This window comes from Grus americana, chromosome 14 (assembly GCF_028858705.1).
Source record: "Grus americana isolate bGruAme1 chromosome 14, bGruAme1.mat, whole genome shotgun sequence".
Lineage (NCBI taxonomy): Eukaryota > Metazoa > Chordata > Aves > Gruiformes > Gruidae > Grus > Grus americana.
In genome coordinates, this window is record NC_072865.1 from 18,585,598 (window position 1) to 18,606,680 (window position 21,083).

The window sequence follows — 21,083 nt, forward strand, 5'->3', positions numbered from 1 at the left end:
CGTCATTTCCAAACCTAAGCTTTCCTCGTGGAACAGCAGCGTTGGGCATCTCTGGGCCCCTGCAGGAACAGGGCAGATGAATCTTACATCCCCTCTGCCCTCTTTCTGTGAATTTTGGGGTTTGATACAGCTGTGTACTTTGATTTTTGAAAAGGAAGGGTTGTGCCCCTGCCTCTTCCAACAGGATCTCAAGTCAGGGCTTGTCAGGTAGACTATTTGGATATGGTGGTTGAAGTCCAAGCACAGAGAATATGTCATTACCTATTGCCAGCGTCGTTGGCGAGTGGGAACTGGAAGGAGAAAAGGAAATGCCCAGCGGCGGTTGGTATTTTATTGGGTTTTTCAGACCTGAGGAGAAGTCACTGCCTCTGTGAATCATAACGTGAAGTTTGCAGAGATCTCCTTCACGTACAAGTCCTTTTCCTGTTTTGACACTAAAAGCTTCGGATCAGCCTGACAGTTGGGGAGGGGCAGGTCCGCGGCGACCCCTCGTCATGCTGCCGTGCGTCAGCAGCACCAGCCCTGCCGTCACAGCTCTGTTTCACCAGCTCGGGGTGAAGAGCCCGGAGAGGCTGGACATCTCCATCGGGTGTTGTAATTAGGCTCTGAAAGAGAGATCAGCCCAGAGGGACAGGACTTTTCCCCCTCAGTAACTAGTATTAGCAGGCTGGTACTCAGGAGGCGGGTAACCACTGAGGCTGCTGTGTATTTACCAGTTTCCAGTGATGTTTTGGTACTTGCCACAACATGGATTTGATACTTGCCCTGAACCTGCAAAAGTCTCCCTTCAGAGCGGTGCTGTTGGGCATGGTGGGGCTAAAGAAGATGCTCAGTTGAATGATGGCGAAGACAAACTTTAAATGTAGGAGGGGAAGGTGCAAGCTATGCGAGGGATTTTGGGTCTCAAACAGCTAATGTCAGCCAGTCCTAAAAGCAGGCATGAAAAAACTGGAGGCTGGTGGGAATGAGCACAAGGCAGAAGTGAGGTGTCGGCAGCACAGACGTTCCCAGCGGAATGACTCCTGCGATGTCAGTAAATCCCCCGATTGGCCTCCGGTTATTGTTAGATGGATTAACCTCCCTGTTCTCGGTCACAACCATTTTGTTATAACCCAGCACGGTGTGGAGCTGCCAAATCATGGGATGAGTGAGCAGTGACACCTGAGGAGGTCCCTTCCCCTGGGCACCGTTCCCGTGTGGGGTCACTAGGTGTTACCTTGCCAGAATAAGCAGGAGCGGGACCGGTTGGAGCTTAGTAAAAGGTTTCCAGAGAGGAAACTCGACACAGGAAAAGTGGCATGGGATAATTCGATAGGGTCTCCAGGCATCTGAATCAGCTGTGTGCTTTTGGAGAAGCCACCTTTCACATGAGATCAGTGCTTGGGAGCTACTGTCTGGGGAGATGGTCGTTAGCCACATCTTTTTTTTTTTTTTTTTTTTTTTTTTTTTTTTTTGCAAATGCAATGGAAAAAGGTGTTTTGGAACTCCTGCCCTGAGCTTGTGTGTGCTGCTCGGCAGTTGCCATGTTTTACCCTAGAGGGAGTTGCTTTTCTGCAGTGGGAGCAGGGAGCTGTGTGTTCCTTGGACGATGTCAGGGGACCGGGATGAAAGGAGCTACCAGGGTAAACATCGGATCACTGCTGCGGTGCTGCCACTGCCAATGTTTGTTTCTTTTATGGGGAGATTGGTCTCTGGTGATCTTCTGTCTCCTTCTGATGGTGGTGTTTTCCGGAGTATCGCTTGGATTTCCCATGTCTTGTGCTTTTGCTCCTGTTTTCGTGTGTGTCCTGGCTGGGCTGGTATGGAGCAGAAGAGCCAGAGATGTCACCTTGGACCTGATGGGCCCATGCTTCAAGCCGGCATCGTAAGTCCTAGAGGTGAACGACTCTGCCTTTTTCCAGGGTTTGGAAACCCCCCCCCCCGACCGGTTTCAGAGGAGTGGGCTTGGGGTTTCCGCTCTGCCCTGCTGCTGTGGCCAAACGGGTTTGCAGCTGGAGCATCTGCCCCGGGAGGAGGTTCTGCTGACGGAAGGAAAAGGTCAGGAGTGCTTTGAACCTGGCAGGTTTTTCAGTAATTGGGCTCAGGTCTCATTTGAAGAGACCAACAAATTGCCGGTAAGTATTTTTAGTGGGGTGCATGCAGCTTTTGTCCCAGGAGCACCCCGCTGGGAGAGCTGCCCCGGTCTCTGCTGCAACCCAACCGGTGTGGCCAAGCCGGGCTCCTCCACCGCTGCGTGTGAAACGGGGCGAGGAGCAGAGGGCGATGGGGACAAACCGTGTGCTCGCCTGGCAGCACCCTGGGGGTGGTGGGGGGCAGCCCCTCACCCTTGTTTCTCACCTTTGCAGAACTCCCTGTGCTTTGTGCAAAGGCTTTTAACTTGTTCAGGAGCAAGTTGGCTGCTGCTGGGTCTGCTTCAGAAGGGACCTCCTCCGCAGCTCAGACACGGGTTATTGTGCTGCTGCCTCGTTGGGGACCGGGTTTGCTCTTAGTGTGTTTTGGGCTGGAGAGACTTCAGGGTTTCCTTTAGAGGTTTTGTTTCTTGAATGCCTGTTTCAGCTGCTCAGCAACACAAATAGACAACTGCTTGTCACAGTTTGAATTGCTGAGTGGTGTTAATTCCTGCCTATCAGGGCTGTTTATTTCAGCAGGAGTGTTTTCTCCATAAAGAAAAGAAAATTTTTTTTTTTTTTGTGAAGGCAGAGAAGCATGCCAAGCCCCCCGAATCCAGCTGCTGGCTTTGCAGGTTGGTGGGGGTTGTTCTGCAAAGCCTTGGTGCAGTTTTCTTTGCAGCGATACTCATGCCATGAGGAGGCACACGGGCATGGAACTACTTCTGAAAAATATTTACGTGCTGGTGCAAGCAGCGAGGAGCGGTGGCAGTAGCACAGAGCATTGCAGGGATCCTGGGTCATGTGTGGCCCATGTGAAGCCTGAGGGACGGTGTCACCGGTCAGCAGAGCGTGTGGGGAGTTAATAAATATTGAAACTTCCCCCTGAGCAGAGAGTGTACCCCTCGGGAGGCACGGCGGGAAGGGGGGGATTGTTTTGGGTTTCGTTTTGGCCTCACTGAACTTGATGGTGTTGGAAAGAAGTGTGGTGAAGTGGCAACAATGGGAGCTTAGCTCTTCCCCAGCAAAACCATCTGGGGAGAAACCATGACAGGAGATTTCAGCTGTACAGGGACTGTTTTGGAAAGGTTAGGCTTGTGGCAGTAGTGAGTTTTGCGGATCAGGACTGTTGCGAAGGCTGTGGTAGTGTAACATCCTCCAGAGCTGGTCCTGTCTTCTCTCCATGGGTTGTGTGTCTCATGATCCGTGTGGTAGGACGTGTCCGGAGCAACGCTTGTGCAGTGAGGTCTCGGTCCTGGGGAGGTGCGAGGGTTTCTGCTGGCACCAAGGTTTGGGTTGCCGTGTAGTTACAAGGCAGTGCTGTTCAGGCAATGTTTGGCGCCAAAGGGGATGAGACCTGAGCAGGGGGCTGGAGGGGGCAGGGGGCTTCGCCCTGGCCCTGGAGGGCTCTGCCAAGGTCTAAGGTGAGTGGCAGAGCTACGTAAACTGTTGGGTGATACCAGTCCAGCTTATTCCTACGTTTCTTCCAATAAAAAAAAAAATAAAATAAAAAACCCCATTAGTGCAGTAGTAAATGGGAATGTTGTACATCTTGGAAAACCGAGCGCTGAACATGGGAACAAATTTGGAGCCCTGAAACCCAGCCTATCCAACTTCTGTCTGGTGAGTTTGACAGCTACAGCATTAACCCTTGCCACTTCTGCAGCCCAGGCTGCACAGAGATGCCCCGTGAAAGCACCATGGAAATGTAATGTATTTCAGTAAGCAAGGGAGGAATCTGTTGAGCTGGTTTTGGTTTTATTTTAATATCTTCTATTTTTTTCTCCCTACTTATCTTTTTGAAACTCCTGTTCTTACTGTTCTGGAATCATCACGCTATTTCCTAAAAATGTAGTTTCACTGAGATGTTGTTGGATTTTTTTAAAATGGAAAAGCAGTGGTTCTTGTGGGACAGAGGTGTAGCACTCGAGCAAAGCTAAACTGCTTTGTACCGTGTGGGCCCCAAGTCTCCCTGTGTCCGAATCTCCTCCTGAGACAAAATCACGTGGATCGATGACAACTTTGAGTCGAGATTGCTGAGATGGCCTTAAACTGGTATCAGAGATGTCCTACGAGACCACAGGGCTGGACATTTTAAAGCTCTGTCATGATCTTGTGTCCCAGTTTGGGAACCCCAGAAAGGACAACCAGAGTTACTTGACAAACATGCATCTGATACATGGAGGATCTCCGTTTTCCCCTTGAGACCTCAGTTGGCCAACGGTTGGAGCTGCAGAACTGAGTACCTGCAGATCCCTTTGGGTCCGTGGGGACCTGCAGCGACCCTTCGAAACCATCCTGGGGGAGATGAGGTGCCAAAGTTGGAGTGGTCACATCTGCGTGGCGTCGGGTCGGACCTTCCTTCCAGCGCCGACCTCCCTCGCAAGCCCTGGGCAGCGGCTTTGGAAGGCGACGTTTTGCCAGGCGCAGTGGAAGTCAGAAGGACCACCCAGTTCTGATAAGGGCAATTTAGAAAGGAAGGGGAAGATTGTGAAAAGAGGGGCAAAGGGGCACAAAGGGAAGAAAAAAAAAAAAAACACAACACCCCACCGCTGAACAAAAATGAAGATCAAGACCGCTGTTAAACACACTGCCTGCGAGGGAGGTCTCCACCGTGCCTTTTCTAATCTAGAGCCAGCAAGGATTGTATTAACAGCTTCAACGCAATGGAACAAATTAATCCCTGATGTAATTGAAATCGGTGAGGTCTCACAATAGGTGAGTTTGACCCAGTGGGATAGAAATAGAACAAGTATTGGAATGAAGGAGTGAAATGAAGTCACACTGTTCAGCCATTGGTATTTCATTCCTAGAAACAAAGGCCAGACAAATGCAGAGAATACATGGCTCTGCTGGGCATGGTTGAAAGCTGCTCAATAATATCAAGCTTTGAAGGGATATTTCTGTGTGGAGAGGAAGTATATAGCAGAGATATAACAAGCATTAAAAAGAAAGAAAGGAAGAAAGAAAAAGCCCTGCTTGCTTGTTGCCTGATTGATAGCTGTGATAAAATACCAGCCCTGAATTTAAAAAAAAAAAAAAATGTCCCAACTGGAGAAAAATAAGAAAAAGGATTAAAATCTGAATTGTGTTTCCGGAGAACCAAAACCGTCAAGAGTTTGTGGCGAGATACCCCTGCAGCTGAGATGCACGGGGTTGGTTTGCTTTGGTTAGCGCAGGTAGCAGAACTGGTCCCGCTGGGAAAGAGGTGCCTTTGGGTGCTGGGAGGTGCCTCGGTCTCGGCCCCTTTGTCGCTGCTGCGCCACGGCACGACGCAGGCTCCTGTGGGGGGGAAAGTGGACGCCGGAGGGGTGAGCTCCCTCTTGCAGGCTGCTGAGCTGCTGTTGCTCATGGTCATTATATTAATAATGTGACTTGGGGGCTGCAGGCAGCGCCCTGGTTCTGAACCGGTGAGAATGGGCACATGCAGGTGGAGATGTGGGGGACAGGGGTGTTGGAGAATGTTTCCGAGAGCTGCATTGCGCACTGGGCTTTGCACCGGCGCTGGCTGGAGGTGCCTTCCCTTCCTCTGGTTGCACGCAAGTACGGCGGGGGTTTTAAAAGTCATTAATCAAGGCTGAAGTCAAGGCTCTTCCCCAGACTGGACCATTTCCTAGCGTGGAACAAGTTTAAAATGTCCCCATGTCACAAATAGTGCATTTTCGCAGTTCTGGCCAAGGCTCACTCCATCATCAAAAGGAGAAATTTGGTTTTCTCGAAGGCGGCATCATCTTTCTCTAGAAAATGGCCAAATACTGACTGATGGGCCATAAAACATTCATTTCCTCAAACTCTCTCAGGTTCCAGTTTTTCGGCACTGCCTCCCGCCTTCCTCGCGGTTTCGTACCAGGCTCAGTAATGCCGTTGTCTGCCGTCCGAGGGTCCATGGACACTGTGCTTTGGGGGAGCTGGGTGGTGCGTGGCTCGGCAGGCTGGCAGGATCTTGGGGAGATGCTGGGGAGTTTGGCTGAGCGATAGCTGTATTCCCCAGGGGCCACGTCTTTCGGAGAGAGCGAAGGTCTGGCGCTGCCCGAGGAGATTTAATGTATGGCCTCTCTGAATGAGACAGGCAGCTCTCCGGAGAAAAGGAGGCTCTGCTTGCAGAGCAGCTTTTGGATCCAAGTATGTGTCACCTCACTGAGCTGCATGTCCCCTCTTCCAAGCCCTGGAAATGTCTTCTCTTTGGGTCTTGTTTAACATTTCTGAAATCCAAAGGGACGGCAGGCTCGACCCCCTCATCACCCCGTTTCCTTCTCCTTTCCAGCTCCATCCCTACATGCACTTCGCTTAGAGTGCATTAAACAAAGAGCAAACATCATTGAATTTCGCATACTGCAGCAGCTTGAATGACTCAATTTATGAACGGGCTGTAGAGTGGTACAGCTCTTGTAGAGCCAGATCTTCTGGCATCTGGGTTTTAAATAGGACATTCGTGCTTGTCAGATGAAATATTTTTTTCCCCCCACTCAAAAAAAAAAATTATCAAAAACCATTTCAAGTGAAATACTTGGTAAATGCCATTGGTGGACTCTTTTGTGGCGTTTGGGAGTCTCATGTCTGCATTGTTTTGAACAACGTCTTCCATGGTGCACCAGGTTGCCCTTTCTCACGGTGCATCCCGGAGGGTACGCAGTCATCATCCAAGGTGACGTTTCCCAAGACTGCGAGTGCAACTTTAGCTTTTCGGATATTTATTTTTCAAGGGAAAAAATATTTTCCCGTGGATAGCAGGAAGAAACAAACACCAAAACAAAGGTCTAAGTTCTGTTATTTTGAAAGGCTTAGTTATATTTGTGCAATTCCGGCACTGTCACGCCACAGCCTCTCTCCCGTTGGATGCACAAGGATTCACTCCGAAGTACCCTTGCCCTTCGCTCCGGGTCCCTGCTGTGCATCTGAATATGGAGCCGCTTTGTGTCAGATAAACTTCCAGATGTGCTTCTAAGCCAAAAGATGTGAATACGTCAAAGTGGCGCACGTCCGCTTCTGTCTGGCTTCGAGCTAGGCTCTGTAACCTGAGGGTAACAATATCCTGGCGACGGATTGACTTTGCGGTGAAGAGGAGGAAAAAGCAGGAAATATGGAGTGCGTTGTGTTTGTGCGTCGAGGATGGCTGTCGTGGCGAGCTAGCAAATCCCGCTGTAAGTGGCATAGAGGAATTTTGCCAAAGTCATGGAAGCAAAGTGGTTTGTTACTTGCCTTCGCGGACTTGAGAGAGATCTGTCTTGGATATCCTCTTGTTGACCTTACTGAGTTAACTTTCATGTGTTTAGAAGGTCATGGAGAAAATCATTAATATTAGGTTGATTTGATGGCTGAAAGGTAATAAGTATTTCCTGCTTATCAGATGGGGTTTGAAAGGACTTCAAATAGCTTGCTTTGTTTATCTTTTGCAATCGGTACGGCCCTTCGTGAGAGGGATTTTCTGTTCCTAGTTCACTTCGGGGAATGACGTATGGCTTGCTCTCTGATGAGGCTTGGAGGCTCCATAGGATAAAAAGCAAAAAAATCAGGAAATTCTGAAGTCCGGCTCCCAGCTAACTTGGCCATGCTGTGGGCTTTGGACATCTCATGCTGTAACGCTTTATGACATGAACAGTAACAGATTAACATCCCCTTTTACTGAAAAGCTCAAAATAGAAAATTGGAACCGTGGAGATGTTGGCCGGATGGAAAGCCAAATCCTGTAAACGTTTCATTGGATTGGCTATTTATTTTTCAAGGGAAAAAATATTTTTCTGTGGATAGCAGGAAGAAACAAACACCAGACCAAAGGTCTAAGTTGTGTTATTTTGAAAGACGAGTATTTCATGGACCTCGGCGGGGCTGTGATTGCTTTCTGTTCACAACAGGGCATCGGTGTTTGCACGAACTTGTGTGGGACTGACGTCGCTGTGCTGCTGTCAGAGGCTTTCGCCATGCTTGAGCGTTTCTGGGGTTGCTTAACGGTGAAACCTTAGGATGCAGGAGCAAAATGGTCTTCCCCTCGCCCTCCACCTGGGATTTAACAAATAGGAGAGTCATTCTTTAGGCTGAAGGAAAGCCATTTAAAATGAAATCCACTCGTTGTTTGAGAATCATTTGGCAAAAAACCACTTGAAAATCTCCCAGTGTGGGCCGTCTGAAGACAGATGTCATTTCTGGTCTCTGTGGCTGTTTGGAAAGGAGGTAGGGCTCAACCCACCTACCTTGAATGATGGGGCAAGTACGACAGAGGAGGGAGAGCTGCTGCTTCTCAGGAGTGAGGTGTTTCTGATGCATCGGTTGCTTGAGACGATGGTTGTTTTTAAAAGCAATGCTGTTTATTCCCTCGCATAAGCTCCGTATTGCCAGCTGTATTTTTAGGATGGCTTTGCTAGCTGTATATTATCAGTGAAAGATGTAGCGGTAAATAAATAATAAATGGATGAGGAACTGATTAGAAAGAAAAAGAGGGGAAGAATAAAAATGAAAGCAAATTTGATGCTCTGTTTTAACAACTGTGATTCTGCAGACTATAAACTGTTGGCAAAGAATGAGATGGAGTTCTCTGAAACCCGCTGTCCTGAGATGCTGAAGTTGTCCCGTATAGGCAGCGGTCCATACCAGTTGGATAGATTTCCAAACCAGACTACGATACAACCCCAGATCCCACCAAAACGCTGGAGGAGATAAAATAATGCAGGAAATCCTTTTCCTGTCCCTAGAGAGTGTCCCACAGGGCACGTTGCTGGGCAGGAGCCTGAAGGTGCAAGCAGCAGCCGTTCATTTCAGGGACCTGTTGTGCTGAATGCTGGATCCACAGCCTGTAGGTTTTGCTACCTACAGCAAGGATGCGTGGATGATCAGACTGAAAGCAGAAAAAAAGGCGGTCATCTTGCATATGATGTTTTTATATACAATAATAACATATTAATAGTAAAAAAAAAAAAAAATTCCTAAGATTTCCTTTGGCTTTGGTGAAGAGAAGTGAAAGCCCATAAGTTTTCAAGTGGTTCTGGAACTTGAAGACATTTCTGCATTTGTTTTTGTGTGGTTGTGATTGTTACGGAAATGTATTTGAGGGTGGATGAACTTGGTTTTAGGTGACCTTCTCGGCGATCGGTTACCGAAGGAGGCATATGTTACTAATTTTTTTGAGATTTATGAAAGAGAGTCTCTCTTACTGTATATATAAATGGACTTTCTTATCTCAGTAAAGTTAGCTGCTTGAGGGAGCATACTCTTTAGGGCAGGGATACTGTGAGAATGGATTTCAGCGCTGATCAAATAGGTTTTATCTCGTGAAATCGACACTGCATGAAATTTTATTTTAGAGTATGGATATTCTCTGCTGCAGGCCAGATGCAGCCCAGGCTGGCACGGCTAATTCACCTTGGCCATGCTCCAGCAGAGCATCCTGTTTCAGCAGAGCGGTTAAGCACGTGCTTATCTTTAAGCAGGCAGCTGAATCCTGGTTGGTTTCACTGATGCTCTGGACGATGGCATCTTGACCAGGGGGCAGGTCAACTGCAAGGAGAACCTGTAGCATGTTCCTCCTCCAGGATTTCTTCCCCTGGGTTAGAGCTGGGTCTGTTACTGGGGAAGCAATGAGGCGATACGTGCTTGGGATGACTTTATTTCAGGGGTCGGTGTCCCCTGCCAATCCCCATGTCAGGCTGCTGCTGGGCTTGGACAAGGTGTTGGGGTTGTGGGAGATGCCAGCCAGGCCCTCGGCCAGGGGAGGAGGAGATGTCATCCCTCTGGGCTGCGGCGTGCCCTTCTTGCGAAGGGAGGAGACGTTTAATTAGCTGATGTTGGGCAGGAGAACTGTGACAAACATGCGCAGGCGGGATTGTGCCATGTTTGGAGCTGGCTGCAGCGCGGGATGGCTCCACAGGTGCTCCAGAGTCCACCCGGGCACTGCGGCCACGGGCTGGGGCCTCTGCGGTGAGAGTGCTCGAGAGACAATAAAAGAGAGAATTCAAACGTGTTTTGGAAAACAGATTGCCTTTTCTGTTTGAAGTTTCCAAGAAAGCAAAGCAACCTGCCCTTCCCCCTGTTTCAGATCCCACCTGTTTTGGTTTTTTTCCTAGAAAAATGTGAAATTCATTAACATGTGGTGAAAGCAATGTAACGACGTCATCTCGATTTAAAGTCTATTTTAAATCTTAAAAACGGTGGAGCCAGAATCTTAACTGCAAATAGCCTTGCTTTTGTGGGTACGAGGCAGACTATCAACGTTGCTTGAACATCTCTGGTTTTAGTAGTTTAGCATCCTTTGCAACAATATCATTTGAAAAGAAGGCAAGAGGAGATGTAGGAAGAAAAAAAAAAATAATATTATTCATGTCTAAAGCCAAGTCCTGCTTGCTGTGGTGCCTCGGGAGAGGAGATCGAGCAGAGCCTGGCTGAGGAGAAGGACGTGAGCTCCATCAGCATCCTGCGGTACCCTCCTGGCAGGTGCCGTGGCCGCTTCTCCTCTGGCATCCCCTGTTTTAGGTCATGGCTTCTTGCTGCGCTGTTTTCTGAGAGTGGGAAATACCGCTACGATGAATCGTGTAATTCTTGTCTGTCACCTAAAATGTCTGTTTAGACGCAGCGTCGCCCTGAAGCTCCTTTTGCTCAGCCTGGGCGTTTAGCTCCTGGAGTCTCCTCCTGACTTCTGAGAGCAAAATAAGAGAGTTAAATCACTTTCTCTCCTAGGACTTGAGATTCAAATAGCATAATCCCAGCATTTAATAAGGGCAGCAAAGGCGATCCCGCAACATCGCTGTAAACCTCATGGCTGTTGCCACTGTGTTGAATATAATGTTTTTGTTTGGGTTGCTTAGTGAAGGTCTGGTGCTAAGCAGCACTGCCTGCCTGAAGTTTTCCTCCTGCTGCTCATCTGTGCGTCTACTCGATAATTGGAAACGCTAAAAAGTTCTTCTGAGGTTTTGACTTTCAGGGAGTATTTGGCTTTGAAATATTTGCTGGTATGAGATGACATATGCAGAAGGCTGAAGTGGGGCTGTTTTGCATGTTGTGGCCGCTCATTCTTATGTGTTTTAGCCTGGAGTGGACCTGAACGAGGATTTATTGACCCTTTTCCATTTGCAGTCCCAGCTCCATCCCCACGCCAGTATATCAGAACACTGCTTGCAGGCTTAGGAGGACAAGCGTGCCGTCGCAGGAACGTGTTAGGAAGAGAAGTAGCACACCTGCTAGCAGTAAATGTTGTTCCTCAGCCAGTCCCAACCCTAGGCATCATTAAATTCCCATGTGATTCTTATTTTATGGTGGGTTTTGTCTCTCACATGCAAGTGGTAGACAGCATTAGAGTTCACCAACGACGAGTAGACTTTGAATGGTCTTTGTCTTGGTCAAATTACAGATTGCCTATTGTGTGGTGGTTTCACGTGTGTGCCACTCAATAATCTTTTGCTTTTGATTTCCAAATGATTTATTGTCCTACGAAGGGAGTCTGCCACCAAAATATTGTCTGTCTGTGAGCGTGGAGTGGGCAGCGTGGATGTTGTGGTTCAAACGCTCTTGGGGACAGATCGCGGAGCCATTTCTGGGCTTTCGTATTGTGAGGGAGTGAAGTGCTTTTGGGTGCGTGCTGCCCAGCCTCCCCTTCCAGAGAGCATCCTGAGATGAGAACGTCCGCGTTGTCTGGTCCTCTGACCTTGAGCAAGGCGGGACAACTCCTTGGAAGCAAAAGCAGGGATCCTGTTTTGGTGTTTCTTGGGAACAGTTAAGATTGGAAACAAGACCTCCAGAGAAGGGCGGATGTGTGAGAGAAAGTTTCTGGTAATATTTTCAGGCTGTAGTGAACTAAGGCTAATTTAATCCATTGGCCAGAAAATCCAGAAGAAGTGGCTGAAGCGATCAGACCCCTGCTGATGGCGGGCTGGACGTGCTGGTTTGGCTCTCGCTGGTCCTTGTGACCTCTCCCCAGGCCCTGGTCCTGTTGAGGCGGAGAGAGATGCATCCATAGACCATCACCAAGGAGCTGGCTTCGCTGAAAAGCAGAGCTGGCAAAAAAGTTAGGCTGAAGAGTGCCCACATACAAATGACGCTTTTATCGTAGTGGATTTTACGCCTGTGCGAAGCTGGAGTCCAGTCTGGTAATGTCAGCAGAAATAATTTTTTCTCTTGGCTTGTTCCCTGGATTAACTAATCTGGGGAATCAATGCACCTACTGAAGGTGAAGCACAAATTCTCTGAAACACAGTTGTCCATCCCCTTTCTCCCATACTTGTCTGTGTAACCTGGTAGAGACTGTGCATATGCAAAAGAGACCCTAATTTACGTCCAGCGTGGCTGACCAGGGTTAAATCAAAGCAGGACCAAGCAGAAGTTTTTACTCAAAAAAACCCCCCAAAAAACGACAACCCACAGTTTGATTGTAAAAAACCCAGGTTTGGTTTACTGTCGAGAGCCAGCTCTGGCTAGAATTACACGTCGAGTGCCTGATACCGTGGCTGCAGCTGTCAAGTGAAGGGCAGCCAAATCCGAGTCCTCTCGCACCACGTGCCCGTTGGCAGGTTGGTGTGCAGGCTTTCTGCCCAAGATGCTCGTTTTGTTTCATGGTCTGGTCTGTTCTCTCTTCCCCCCACCCATCCCCATCCCCTCTCAGATGTTTGCTGCCGAGGAGAATGTAGATTTTCGGATACACGTGGAGAACCAGACGCGAGCGAGGGACGACGTGAGCAGGAAGCAGCTTCGGCTCTATCAGCTCTACAGCAGGACAAGTGGGAAACACATCCAAGTGCTCGGCAGGAGGATCAGCGCCAAAGGAGAAGATGGAGATAAATATGGTAAGAGTATTTACTGGGATCCCCCAGACTCTGGGTCAAAGGCTTTAATCCTGTGGTTTGGGCTGAGAACCTCTTGGGAGAAAAAATATGAGCAGCAATAAAAAAACAGGACAAAAGGGGAAAAAAAACCCCAAAAAACCCTTTCCAGGTTAAGAACGTGGGATTTGGTGTGTTGGAGCAGGCTGTCAGCCCGGTGCCCGGCTGCAGGCAGTTCCCACGGTAGTGTCATGTCCCAATTTATTAATATATGATGGTGCTTGAAGAGAAAAAGATTTTTTTCTGCCCACCGGATGAGCTCACAGTGTATCTACTGTAATTCATAAGCGATACCCAGGCTGGTGATTGGGGATGTTCTTTCCCTGTGAACTCTGGGCTCGAGTTTGGGTGAATCCAGTGCTTCAGTGAAGCACTCTCATCTTTCTAGGTGGGGAGGATATTTGGTTTGAGCTGAAATTAAGCAGACTTCGGAGCTTTGAGAGTACCCCAGAAACTCAAGCTGAATCTTGGGGCGTGTGGGTCCTGCGGGAACGCAAATAATTGAACTTCCCCTGGGCTAGCAGCGTGTTCAGCTATTCTCATTGTGATTGCACACAAGCAACACCCTAGAAATGCTGCTGAATTACAGAAAAACCCTATTTCTGGTACATTTTGAGATGGTTGCAGCAGAGATGCTTTTGCTCAAGTTGGTTGCTGGAAGGATTTTAGGGCTATTCAGAGAACTGCTCCTTTTTCTCTTATGGACGTACAGCCCCGTGAGCGCCTGCCTTGCTGCAGAGGTGTGTGCATGCGTTGGCTAGCGTGCACGTTCACGTGAGTCGACTTCACGTGCAGCACCAGCAAGGTGGGCTATGACGATGGCAGGTCAAAATCTGGGAAGGGTTGTTCCCTCGGGGAGCTTCAGGCAGGACGAGCTACACGCCGTGCCTCGCACAGAGGGCAGCTCCTGCTGCCGCGCCCCGGGAGGTGACAGCTAGAAAGCGCCTGGCTGGTGTGCAATGAACCCCCACGGCTGTTGTGTACCGTCACCCAATCCCTGGGGGAAAGCCCTGCCCCGAGGTCTTATCAACCTTGTCCTTTGTCATTCCCAAATTTCCAGATAAAACAGGAGTGGAAAGTGCCACATGGCTGCTAATTATTGTGTCATTTTATTGCATTAATCCTCTTAAGGTTTGATATGTAAACTAGTCGCTGCGTGCTGGCTTCCCAGGAAACGCTCTTGCCCACGGTGCCTGTCAGGTAACGTGATGCAGTTTTCCTCGCCATAAAAGAAGGCAGCATTTACCGTGGGGTGCAGCAGGGAAGTGTGCCCGTGAGCAGCTGACAAGTGCTAATTTATGTGTCAAAGCCCATCTTGTCCCCTTCATACATATGCAATCGTGTCTGAACAACAAATCCTTGCGCGGGAGCGTGCTCGTGACCGGTGGCAATGCCGCACAATCGCAGAGCCTGAGATTTCCCGTCTGGGGAGCTCCCCGGTGCCTGCCTTGCTGCTCGCCGCCAAATCCTCTCTGCTCCTGGTTGCCGGCGTCCTTCGAAGGACCCGGAGTGCTCTGGCTGTGGGGGCCGTTTGCCGACACCCCTCCTGCTCCCTCCCCCCCGTGCCTCCTAATAAAACTCCTTGATGCATCAAGCCGCAAAGCCTTCCCGTCCCTAGCCGTGCTGAAAGGTTATGGAAATCTGTTCGTCGTCTTGCTTGGCACGGGAACGCTTAGAGCATGATAATCGGGGAGACAGTGAGGTGGGACGTGGAGGTCCAGGATGTGACCACGCAGAGCTCCTAGCTGTGATAATGAAGGGGGGGGAGATGTCAGAGTTACTGAAGTGAGAACCATCTGTGTTACAGCCAAAACTGGATACAAAGGCAATGACACAGGATTCATTATGTGCTGGGAACCCCTCCCCCCGAGGCATTATCATGGCGTAACCTTTGATCAAGACCAGAGAGAGGCTTAAACCAGGTCTGGGGATCTCAACAGTTGCGAACTTTTGATCCACGTCTCTGTCTTGCTGGTCGGATCTGCCTCCGGAGGACACCTTTCCTCTCAGGCGGCAGATGGCTGGTTCTCCTCCTGCCCTTTTTCTCTTCCTCCCTCTTTTGCTGCCTCTACGCTGGCACGGTGAGTCTGAGCCAGGCTCAGCGCTGGGGAGTGCCCAGCTCCCTTCTTGGCTACGTGTCCCTCGCAGACGGTGCAGTCTCCCACAGCTTCTCCAGTGCCTTAACCCTGTCCCCGCTGACAGGAGGGGTGATGGTGGAGCCCATGCGGGTTGACGTCCGAAGGATTACAGCCCGGGGAAGGCTTTGGGAGGACGAGCAAGAGCCTGAGCGTCTGAGAAGAGGCAGGGGATGTGGGGAAAGGTGCCCGTGAGCTGGCTCCAGCCCCGAATGCTCCCAGCAAACTCAGCCCCAGTAAGCGAAGGTTAACGTTAGGCAAGGGCAAGGCAGGCTCAGTCTTAACGTGGGAAGCTCCGTGGAGCAGCCTGGCTGTGGCTGAGGTCCATAGTGCTCATCACCAGCAATTAGTGCTAGCTAGTTTTAAGGATGGGGGAACTAATAACGTTTTAGCACCTCTTTCCCTTCTCCTCCCATACATTCACAACTGGTTAAGGAACAGCATCCAAGCGAAGAGATGCTTTTTTTCCTTTTTTTTTTTTTTTTGCACATACACAGATTCCAAATGGCTGGCGTGAGAGGGTTGTCCTGCCTTTGAAGGGAGATTAGTTTTATTGCAAGCTTTTATTGACTTCTGTAAAACTTCTCACCTCTTGGTTGAAGAGAATGCCCAGAAAAGAGGGGAGGTGGCAGATCTCAGGCAGGGAATTGCTCGTTTCCACGAGTACAGCAAAATGACCGCCCAGCCCTGGTTCAGGGAGAGAAGATACCGCAGGGCTGGGGGAGTCCGGACGGAGGAAGCCCCCTTGAATGTTTTATCCGGGTCTGCAAATGCCACGTGCAAGGAAAAAATGCGTGCTCTGCAGTGCATAGTTTTGCTGGCATAATAATTCTGGTATGTAATTTTTGGTTTATGCGTTCTTTGGGGACAAGATCTGGCCCCATGTGTCAAATTATTAAATGGCAAATTAAGTCAGTTAATAGAATTAATTGAGTCGATGTAATCCTTTTAATCAGATGGATTTGATCCCTTCTCAGATGAATTAGAATCCATTATCAGATAAGTCAATTATTGGACTAAATTAAATCTAATAATAATGCCTGCTGCTCACAGCAACACTAATTAATCTAAATACACTTACCTATCTCCCAAGGTTGGGTTTTTTTTAAGGCTTAATTGATGTTCCTAAAGTGCTCTGAGATCTTTAGATAACAGTCGATCTATGTGAGCAAAATATTATCTCTTAACAGACTATAAACTAATTAAAAGACTGATCTATTTACAGATTGCATTTTTACTTTAATCTCTTCAACCTATTCAGGAGTTTGCACTGGCCCAGAAAAACAATATTGCTGTTATAAGCTTATTATTACTTTACAGGTTCCTAAGTGGTCCTTTCATTCAGAAAATGAAAGGAGGAAGGAGAAAAAACAACCATTAAAGTGCTGACAAAAAAAAAAAAAAAAGAAAAGGACCTGGAACCTTTATATTCTACCTCCGATAAATGGTACAGATAGGGAAGAGAGGGATCAGTGACCTGAAACCTTAGATCCTTTCATTTATTTTCATTTCACAAAAGGCAGAAGACATTCTATCCTGTTTGTTCATGATCTTTGTATCCGGCGCAGTTGGGGAGACAGAGCTCTCTTGGTTGCGTGAAGGCATTTTTTTGCCTCATTTGTATTTCACAGCCATGTGATTTTTGTTTTAATTTGTCCCCGGCTACTGCTGTCCTGCGGGGCGATGAGCAGTGATAGCCATCAGGAGAGAGGCGAGGGGGGTGTGAGAGGTTTTTGGGCTTGCCCTCTCTGCGGAGGGAATTTTTATTTGCGGCGAGTGCTTGGGTGTCCTGAGGGCTGGGATGAAGCGTGTGTAGGTAGATTGTTAGTCGGTGTGTTCCAGGTTGCTGGCCAGTGGTATTTCGTCCACTGACCTACTCTATCGCACTTCAAAAAGCCTCTTGGGTCCCCTCAAAGGTTCTTAAACCATCTGTTTTATAAACCCTCTCGTCTAGAGCGTGGGAGGCTTTGTTTGAGGACGCCCCACGCAAGGGGCAGCGCACAGGTATGGCGTGTCTCCTGCTCAGCATCCCGTCGCTGCCAGCGTTTCCAGCCCCGCGGGGGGATGAACCCTGAGCCAGGGAGGTCCTCTCGATGACTCCCCCGAGTTCACTTCAGTGGGTTTTAGCTCAGGACTCAAGCGATGCTCCCGAGACCGGAGGTTTGGGGAGCTTAAAGCGTGGGTTTGCTAGCAGGGTGTCAACAAATCTGGGGTCGGGCAAGGAGGGGAGCAAATTCCGGAGGTGGTGTGCATGCGTGATGCCAGGCATTCCCTCCGCGTGTCATGGGCGTTCCTGCACCAGAACAGATGTGCTTTTTCGGGTGGTACGGGGAAAGCAAAGAGCTTGGGGAGACGGGTGCCTCCTTCCTGGGGCCACCCCAGCCTGGGTGATGTGCTCCGCAGCTTGCAGCCCCCGCCTTCTGCCCTAGCTGGAGCTTCCCAGAGATGCCAGTGGACAAGCCCATGGAGAGCACGTTACAGCTGTCTAGACATCAGCCACACCATCCCGCCAGAGATTTCATTTGTGGTAGAAGTGGGCTCTGTTCCATGAGGAGGTGTAATATGTGTGGAAAATATTATTATAGCAAAATAGTCTCCTTTAATTGACTCTAAATTTTGCAGGATTCCTTCCTAGGTTTGGGTAATCCTGTGCTCTCCAGAATTAATGAGCTGACATAGCACTTCTTTGGGTTTGGCAGCCTGACAGCTAATTTAGAACTCCCTAAACTCATTTCACTAATGACTCCCATTTGTTCTATCTCAAAGCCTGGAAACAAATGCAAAATACCAGTGCCATTGTCCCATCTTTAGCAAGTCATTCCTTCCCCTCAGTATTTCTGGCACCTTAACAGCAATCTGCCTTGGGAAACCTGATTAACCCTTTCCCTCCCTAGAATAGTTAAAATCAATTTTGATCCCCCTCCTGGGAAGAAAAAAAACTCCACTCATTGTGGCTGGAAGGCGCAGAATTAACCTGCGAGAAAGACGGGAGGTTGTAGCCCGAGTAGCAATTGGGGTTCGTTAAATATAGCTGGATTTCCACAGGCTGGACATGCGGAAACCTGCTTTTCTTCCCAGGAACCAGGTATGTGCGAAGGGACTGTCCGTCCCGGTGCAGCTCAGCCCGATGCCCCGCGTGAACTGTGATTTGCGTTGTAATTTATTCCGCTGAACCATCAGGATGGCTGTTTCCTATTGAAACGACCTATTGCTGCCTCCAGTCTCTTCCCATTACAGTTTTGACGTGACAACAAGACAAATAATTTTTTTAAAAGACCTTTTATCTTCTAAACCATTTATTTTCACTTACTTAGCCCGGGGGCAGAGCTGACCTCAGCTAAGGGATGATCATTCACCATGGCAGCTGTACAGTCATATGGGTCCTGGGGACTGGCCTGAGCCGGAGAAGCCTTCGCCGTCCAGCTGCTGTGTTGTGGCTTGGGTGGTTGGTTTCCCCCCCCCCCGCCTTCTTGCCCAATATCCCCTGATTGCTTTATTTTTTTATTATTTTTTTTAATTATTTTTTTTTCCCTTCAAATATCTCCCCGTCTCATCTGCAGCGGGGAAGTTTTCCTTTGAAAGCACGGGGGGGGGATGAGCTCCCAGGCTGCGCTGGCGGCGAGGAGCCTCGGCTGCCCTCACCTTCCCAGGCGACTCCGAAAGGTTCGGCAGCCATTTGAAATGTGCTGTAAGCATCTTATACGAACCATCTGTACGTTTACCGTGAATTTAAGGCATTTTTATTTTTTATTCTGCTGTATGCTGTGCCTGTGCCAGCGTAAGGGAAAGCCCTGCTTAGGCGGGATGAGAAGTTTGGGAAGAAAAATCCAAGCCTTTTGCTTTTTGATTCATGACAAACCTATTTCAAACAATGTATTTGTTGGCAATTTCCTTTACTTTTGGTTTTGGTAGCAGCTACCCCAAGCTCCCGCTGTGGCCAGCTTCGCACCTGAAGTTCAGCTCTTTCTGCAGTGGTCCCTGTTTTGACACTGCAGTGATTTTTTTGATTTCCCTACTTCTGGACCTTGAGATAGCTTAAAGAGCCTTGACTTTCACAGGGAAAAAAAAAAATATTAAAAAAAATCACCCTGTAGCTCTGTGTCCAAACTTCAGGTCTCCATAATCATTGATCGGGGTTTGGAAAGCATAGGCCTGTCTGTCAGGAAATATTAGGGACCCAGAAATAATGAGAAGAAGTAATTTAGAGATCTGCTGATAATTTGTCATTTTTAATTTCTGCGTGGAGTGGGAAGTGAGCTACAAAGTGAAAAAATCTTTATTTTCATGCAAGTCGTAAAAGGGTTTTTGTTAACAGTTTGTGTGTGTATATAATTCTGTGCTGTGATTTAAGTGTTCCCATTAGAAATGCAGAATAGGAAATAGGATCCCATCTGTGAGCAATTTAAGAGGAAGTGAGACAATGGAGTCGATTGCTGCTTCAGTTTAGATAATCAATACAAATATTATTAGTATAGTGATTTATCTTCTGAGACACTTTATGAAAATGTGAATGCCAGACCCTGAAGACAGGTCAATATGATATTATCTGTTCCTGCCTTGCTGTGGGTATGGGTTTTTTTCCCGTGAAGCTCAAGCAGCTGCTTTGCTAAATGTTCTTCCCTGGCTGTGATGAAATAATGCAGAAACAAAGTTAAGGCTTCCCTTTCTCCTCCGTGACTCTGAAAATGCGCTGTGCGTATTAGTACAAAGATTACTTTTATCTGGTATTTGTACCTGGGGACTGCCGGGTGAATACTGAGAGATGATCTTTAAGGTCCCTTCCAACCCAAACCATTCCATAATTCTGTGATGAAGTTCTGGAAGAAGTTTGCATAATTTTCAATATATTTCTACGTCATGAGTGATTCTGTGTGCAAATTCAGAGAGAGCTCCTTTGAGTTTATCGCAGTTTTATGTTAGTGTCTGTTATCAAGCCTCGTATTGTGGCATTTGAGGTTTTCCCATATCTAAGTATTTGGCCAGTCATGAATTCAAGTCTGTTCTTGGGATGCAGTTAAAGTACCCTGCGAATAGGCTAGTCTGCATTTCTGAAAGGGTTTTTTAATTGCTTTTACGTTGGAGAGGGAGAAGGAAAACATCGTCAACAAATCATCTTGTAAATTTTGGCTTTGGTGTACATTGCCATGCATATTGTCAAGTGGCCACTGAGATTTGTCCTTCGTAAGAAATGTTTGGAGGAAATGAAAAATGTCGATAAACCTATTAAGAATATGCCTAATCAAAGACAGGATGGGAAATTGAAAGGTTGGTGCGTAAAGAGCACACTTCAGCTTGAAGATAACGTGGGATCTCGCTAGGTCGCCGTTTGAGAGACCTAACGTCAGAAGCTTGCTTTGCTGGAGACTTAATGGTGGTGGTGATAGCCAAGTCGCTCAGCTGGAGCATCTCCTGCAGTCCACTTTGCCCAGGATAGGTGGTGGGACACTGAGGCTGGACCCTCCACACAGCGGAAAGAGAAGGACCTTTGCTCCTCACGTATAATGAAGTGGCACAAATTTCATCCTCTCAATCTCCTCGTGTGTCCCTCATCTCCAGAACAAGGGTTGCACCATTCCCTCACCTCGTAGGTGTGCCGTCAGGATAAAAGCATTGCAAATGGAGAGATGCTAAAGATACAGTGGTAATGGAGACCACATCGGTAGCCTGGTTAGAAGTAATTATTTGGTGTTTTTTAGATGCTGTGAGACCATTCCTGTTTTCAGGTTGGGGTTTCATCAAGAAAGTGTGAGACTTTATAAAAAAATAAGGCACTTTAATCGCTCAGATTTCACCTCAGCTCTTTTAAAAACCAGATAGTCAGGAATTTCCGCAGCTGCGAGGTGGAGATCAGCAAACATTAACAACGCCAGGAGCATTGCGTGGCCGTCTGGAAGAGCAGAGAAGAGCCCGGTCCCCTACAAAACTGCACCGAGGCTCAGGCTCGGCGGAAAGGTGAAAAATAATGAAGCTCCGAAGAGGAGAAATTGCTGATGCATGACGCTTGGAAATCTGGAAGAGTCCAAAAAGGGAGCTGAAAATAC

General features: G+C 48.2%; 1 protein-coding gene across 1 annotated transcript in view; it reads left to right on the forward strand.

The window, feature by feature from the left end:
- FGF18 (fibroblast growth factor 18) overlaps positions 1–21,083 on the forward strand; it is a 74,074-nt gene that overhangs the window by 16,037 nt on the left and 36,954 nt on the right. Inside the window, exon 4 of the mRNA XM_054841848.1 lies at positions 12,691–12,871. Coding sequence (XP_054697823.1) covers positions 12,691–12,871 — 181 coding nt within the window. The remainder of the gene's footprint in view (positions 1–12,690; positions 12,872–21,083) is intronic.